A 5,300-nucleotide genomic window follows, 5' to 3' on the forward strand; every position below is an offset into this window, starting at 1 on the left:
TGGAGAGAGGGAAGTCTGGGCATCTTTGCTTAGACTGCTGCCCCCGCGACCCGGTCCCGGATAAGCAGAGGAAAATGGATGGATGGATAGTTTTTAATGCTTAATGTTTTAATTTTGTTCATGTTTTTTGCCTGTATAAAGTACTGTGTTGTGTCATAAATATAAAAATAAAAGCCCTCTTTCCTTTCCTTACTTTAGCTGAGTGCTTACTGATGCGTTGTTTTCAATTGTTTGCCACCAAAACACTTAGTGATGAAGTGTCTTTTACAAGTAATTCATAATAAAAGTTTCAGAGGGATAGCAGGATAGTGCTAACATCCCCCACACACATTTTCCCAGCTCTTATAGAGATTCAAATTAGTGACCTTCTGGTTACAAGCCCACTGATAAAGCAAACTGGTTATTTAATTGATGCTCAAGGCACGTATAGTAATGAAGGCCTCATTACTGCCCAACCTGAGCTTGGTGTGTGTGTTACTGAGCAAGCTTTCTTCTTTGCATGGACTTTATGAAACTGCTCATGTCTAATTTTTGCATTATCTGCCAGTCTGTCTGCTGAGTGCAGCAACTTCCTCTTGGGGTGTACAGCAGAATCTGCTCCCCAGCATTTAGCCTCTTTGACCCAGAATGCATCCACATCTTTGCACAGAGTTTCTCCCCTGAGCTGATAGCAGTGCTGAGCCAGAACCACGTTGAATCAATGAGAAGGTACAATGGAGACCCAGGGTAAAATCCCCAGTCCCACTGCTTGAGTCTTTCTGACTGAATACTTTCTGACTGGCTCTGATGTCATTGCCTGACTGTTTAAATATTTTTCTGAATCTCTTGCTATTCTATCTAACTATTATGCAGCTGGCCATGATTGCTCTTATCTATCAAGTTGGTATGATTTTCCTCATGATTATATGTATATGCCTGCCTTTGACAGTTAAAATGAAAATTATCTGAATTTAAGATACTCAGTGAATGTGTTTTCTTGTATGTACTGATGATAGTAGTAGCACACAGGTCTCCTACAGTAAACATTATTGGGGATATTCATTGTAGTTCTGTGACAATGGAGCAAAGCAGCCTGTAAAGATACAGTAGTGCTGCTGATGTCCTACATATTTCTTCATTAAACTGTCCACACAACACTTATTAATTCATTCTCACAAACTCATTAATGTGGCTTTTCTGATCATTGGTTTGCTATTTTCCTGCCAGTCTTAATCAAACTCATCCCTACACTGCAATAAAGAAAAGAATTACAACAAGCACTTACCATCAAAATAATTGCATGCATACATTTGTTCTGCCTCCCTGAATTTCATATTGTTTTTCTCCAATGGTCATGCGGCCTGGTATTGAAGATTGCGGTGCCTTTTGAAGCCATACACTCATTCAGAGCTGCTTGGAGTTGCTCTGGGGATAAGATGGGAGGGGAGGGAGTAGTTTGGAAACACAAGCTGCAGCTACGTGAGCTAATTAAGACATCTTCTCTATCTACTTAACAATCAACAACAGGATTTAACCATTGATCTCCCACCAACTGCACACCCATCAAATGTGCAAGCCAAGCATTTACTTGTAATGAAAGCAAATCCCATATGTTTTGCACGTTACAGTATTTGTAGGTATTAAGCAGTATGTGTTTGCTGTTCAGTCTGTTCATACAATATGTTTTCAGGGTGTGAATTCTGCTCATGTCCAGCAAGAATGAGTGAAAACACCTTTTCTCACAGGTTTACCATGCGCAAGAATCCCAACAATTGTTTTTGGCTGAGTTGTTGCTCATTAATTTCAACTCCTGTGTTTGCATGTGCAGGTTAGAGCCACGAAAAAATTATTCCTGTTTACAGACATGTGGAAACATTTTGTAGACCAACCAGTAAATGATGGACAGCTACAGTATCTCTGACTGAACATTTATGTTCACTTGGAAATATTCTAAGATGGAAAACACAAAGAAAAAAGCCTGTAATGCATATTAGTCATTCTGATGTGTTGGCTCTTTTTTCAAGTTGCTATACTCATTTTCTGCCTAATGTGTATCAGACAGTCTTGAGAAGGAAAGCAAGCTTCTCCTCTGGTCTCAGTGCATAACAGAATGATCAATTTCAAGGTTTTTATAATGAGTTTTTTTTTTCTTTCTTTCTTTAAACTTAGATTAGTAGAAGAAAGTCATAGTCACATAAATGAGACTGTGGGTGTTTTTCTAGTCCATGTCCAGTTAAGATACACTGTTGTGCTCAGGTGATCATGTCCAAATCAATTGTTGCTTTATTTTTCCCAGCCCTGCATATTCCACACAGCTGAAGCTAGAGCCAAATAGCAGAGGTATACAAAACATACTCTATTAGCAAGAACAAGGTCATTCATTCATAAAAATAAACCAAATCATACAAGGACTTTCAAACCTGTTGCAACCCCCTTCCACTAACTGCTATATGTGTAGATTTCATTTTTAGATGGCATCTAACTGTGCCCAAATGTGTCCTGCATATGTTTGCACCTGAATTTGATATACAGTATTTTGTCTCGAATCACAATCTGGGCAGCCAGGATAAAGGCGAATGCCCAGTGGATGTACATGTATCTTGGTTAACCAGGGTTGACATGTCTTGCTGGCAGTTTTGTTGTAGTAACTGCTTTGCTTTATCTGTTGGTTTGTCCATTGCCCTGCTTTGCTAGCAGCACGCCATTGTGCAAACAATTTGAATTTGAGACACAGCCTCCTCCTAGCCAAGCGATATCCCTCCTGTAGTGAGAGGCAGGATTAATTTCTCTTCCCAATTCCCACTGCACATGCAGAAAGATAGGGAGGCAGAGATGAGGTCGGGGGATGGGGGCTATGGTAGGTAATACCACCACAACCTATTATCCAAGAAGTATCATTTAATCGGGCCTTTGTGGGACAATATTGTATTTGGCTGTTTCTGTGTGGTGCTGGCGGGGCGCCTTGTGTATGATTATGTGTTTCATCGGTTTCAGCCCTGTGTCAGTAATCTGTTTGAAGCGAGATAGAGAACACACAAGCTCTGTAAATAATGCAAATCTGCTAGTGGGCTTCACTCTGTCTTTCTTTCCTTCTATGTGTCTCTCTGTGGCTTTCTCCCATCAAAAAAAAATCTTTCCCTCTTTCTCACATAAAAATAAGGATTAGGTGTCCTCTAAACTCCTGCACAACAATAATCGGAATCATACTTTGTATCCAGTCATTCAACAGTCGGTGTGTGTGTGTGTGTGCACATGCATTTGGTATTGTGCACATTGTTGAGGCAGAAACCTGTTAACACACTTACCTCATGGGGAATTGGCTTTCCTCCTGTGGAAGGTGGCGAAAGGAATCTAGAATCAGAATCAGCTTTATTGGCCAGGTGTGGTGAACATGAGGAATTTGACTCTGGTACAGCGGCTCTCAATGTGCACATCCACATGCAAGGCAACAGCAAGGGGCAAGTAAACAGTAAACCAACAGAAGGCTGTGTAGTATAACAAAATAAACAGTATTAAGCAATAAACAGTGCAAACAATGCAAAATAAACAGTATAGTATAAATTCAGGCTTCTTATATCTGTTGGCCATTGCTATGTCAAGGTGTTGCATATTATGATGGCAAAATGCAACACATGACTTTTGACCCACCACCTTGATGAAATGTAAAATTACAAGCTTGTGTTAGGCATTTTTAGTCAGATAGATATTGGTTAGATACTTGATGTATTAGAAATGTTCACTGGAGCTTAGTGTTGTGATGGCAGTGAGATATAATTGATTCTGTCTGCTCGCAATGCAAGGGTAGAGAAGGATGAGAAAACAAGAAAGTGGGAAAAGATCAGAGGTTGTAATAACAGCAATATGACACGGCTTTGTCCTGGCTGCCTCGTGGCAACCACCAGCCATCAAAGTTATGTCTCAAGGTCAGCTGCTCCCCCAGGCCCCATCCCTCCTGTGGGTGGAATGAAGAGAATACAGTTGTTAATATGCTAATGATTTTGAAATAAACATGCAGCGTCTGTCCTTGTTAGTTGATAATTGTAAACTGAGAGGGGAAAAACTGGCATTTAAAAGTCACATGAAAAGCCTGGTAGCATGATCGCTGAATTACAGTAGGTGCATCTTCCAGGCAGAAATGGTGAAGTCCCCAGAAAGCCCAGTGTGCATATGTACTGAATGTGGGCTCTCTCTCTTCTCCACAGAGATTCTGAGTGGAGGCGTATATGTTGACCAGAACAAGTTTCTGTGTCATGCAGACACAATCCACTGGCAAGACATTGTCAAAAACCCGCGGATCCATCCTGTTGTGGTGCCTACCAACAGCAGCGTTGCATGTAAGTAACCCAACAGAACTGTAGAAGACAAGATGCTTCGATTTGACTTTAACCTTTGTTTACTGTAACGTAGCTATTTTTCCACAAACTGAAAAATAAAATAATATACACAGAATAATAAATAAAATACACAGTTGCACTCATTCACACCTGGAAACTGTGTGGTACAAAACAAAGTCAGATCTGACTGATACTGAGCAGAAACACTGAAGCAGACAGGGCTTAAAATAGTACCGCACTTGTTGGACACATTTACAGTAGTACAGTTTTAAAAGAAAAGGAAAAAAATGAATGCAGCGGATCCAGAAATATGTTTATTATATGCATCCTTCCTCCTTGACCTGACACCTACATTACCCACAACACAACTCAACCACTGGCAGCTGCAGGTTGTGCTATAGTAGTAGAGGCTAATGTAACTGTGAGCTGCAAGTCTCAAGCAAAGAATGACTCCACAGTCTTTTTTTTTTCAGTTTAAACTTCTCGTCTTTAGACAACCAATGCTGACTCAGTGAATGTCAGTCGTTCTGTCAGTCTCCTTACCATAACAGTCCACAGTAACTGCTTTCTCAAGTCACAACTGGAAGACCTGTTAATGAATGATTAGAGGGATGAAGGGATTTATTAAACTGTCAGGAGGATAGAAATAAGTCACGTTATTGGTCAGTGAAATAAAGATACATTAAGTCACCTCTTCTGGCCCCTTTCTGTTCATTCACTGACTTAACCTCTTAACACTCTGTTTTTATTAATTTAGTGTTCTGTTAGGGTGCGCTCGAACACAGAGTGAGCGAGCAGATAAAAAGCGGACCCAGGTGGCTGGCTTCGGTGCAAGCAGTGAGGTTTATTTACAGTGAAGGTAGTGACATATATACAGGAGGAGTAATGAGGTAGATGACCGGGTGTCGATCAGCAGCAGCAGAAAAACAGTCAGTGGTATGGTGGATGATGATGTACCGGGCTGCGGACGCAGAGGTCACTCCTGGG

The 5,300-nt window shown here is 40.8% G+C and overlaps 1 protein-coding gene across 1 annotated transcript in view; it reads left to right on the forward strand.

The window, feature by feature from the left end:
- The window catches only part of LOC109964399 (receptor tyrosine-protein kinase erbB-4), a 300,706-nt gene that overhangs the window by 194,663 nt on the left and 100,743 nt on the right, over nt 1–5,300 (forward strand). Inside the window, 1 exon segment of the mRNA XM_074527649.1 lies at nt 4,182–4,313. Within this exon segment, the coding sequence (XP_074383750.1) occupies nt 4,182–4,313 (132 nt within the window).

Source organism: Monopterus albus, unplaced genomic scaffold (genome assembly GCF_001952655.1).
Source record: "Monopterus albus unplaced genomic scaffold, M_albus_1.0 scaffold88.1, whole genome shotgun sequence".
Lineage (NCBI taxonomy): Eukaryota > Metazoa > Chordata > Actinopteri > Synbranchiformes > Synbranchidae > Monopterus > Monopterus albus.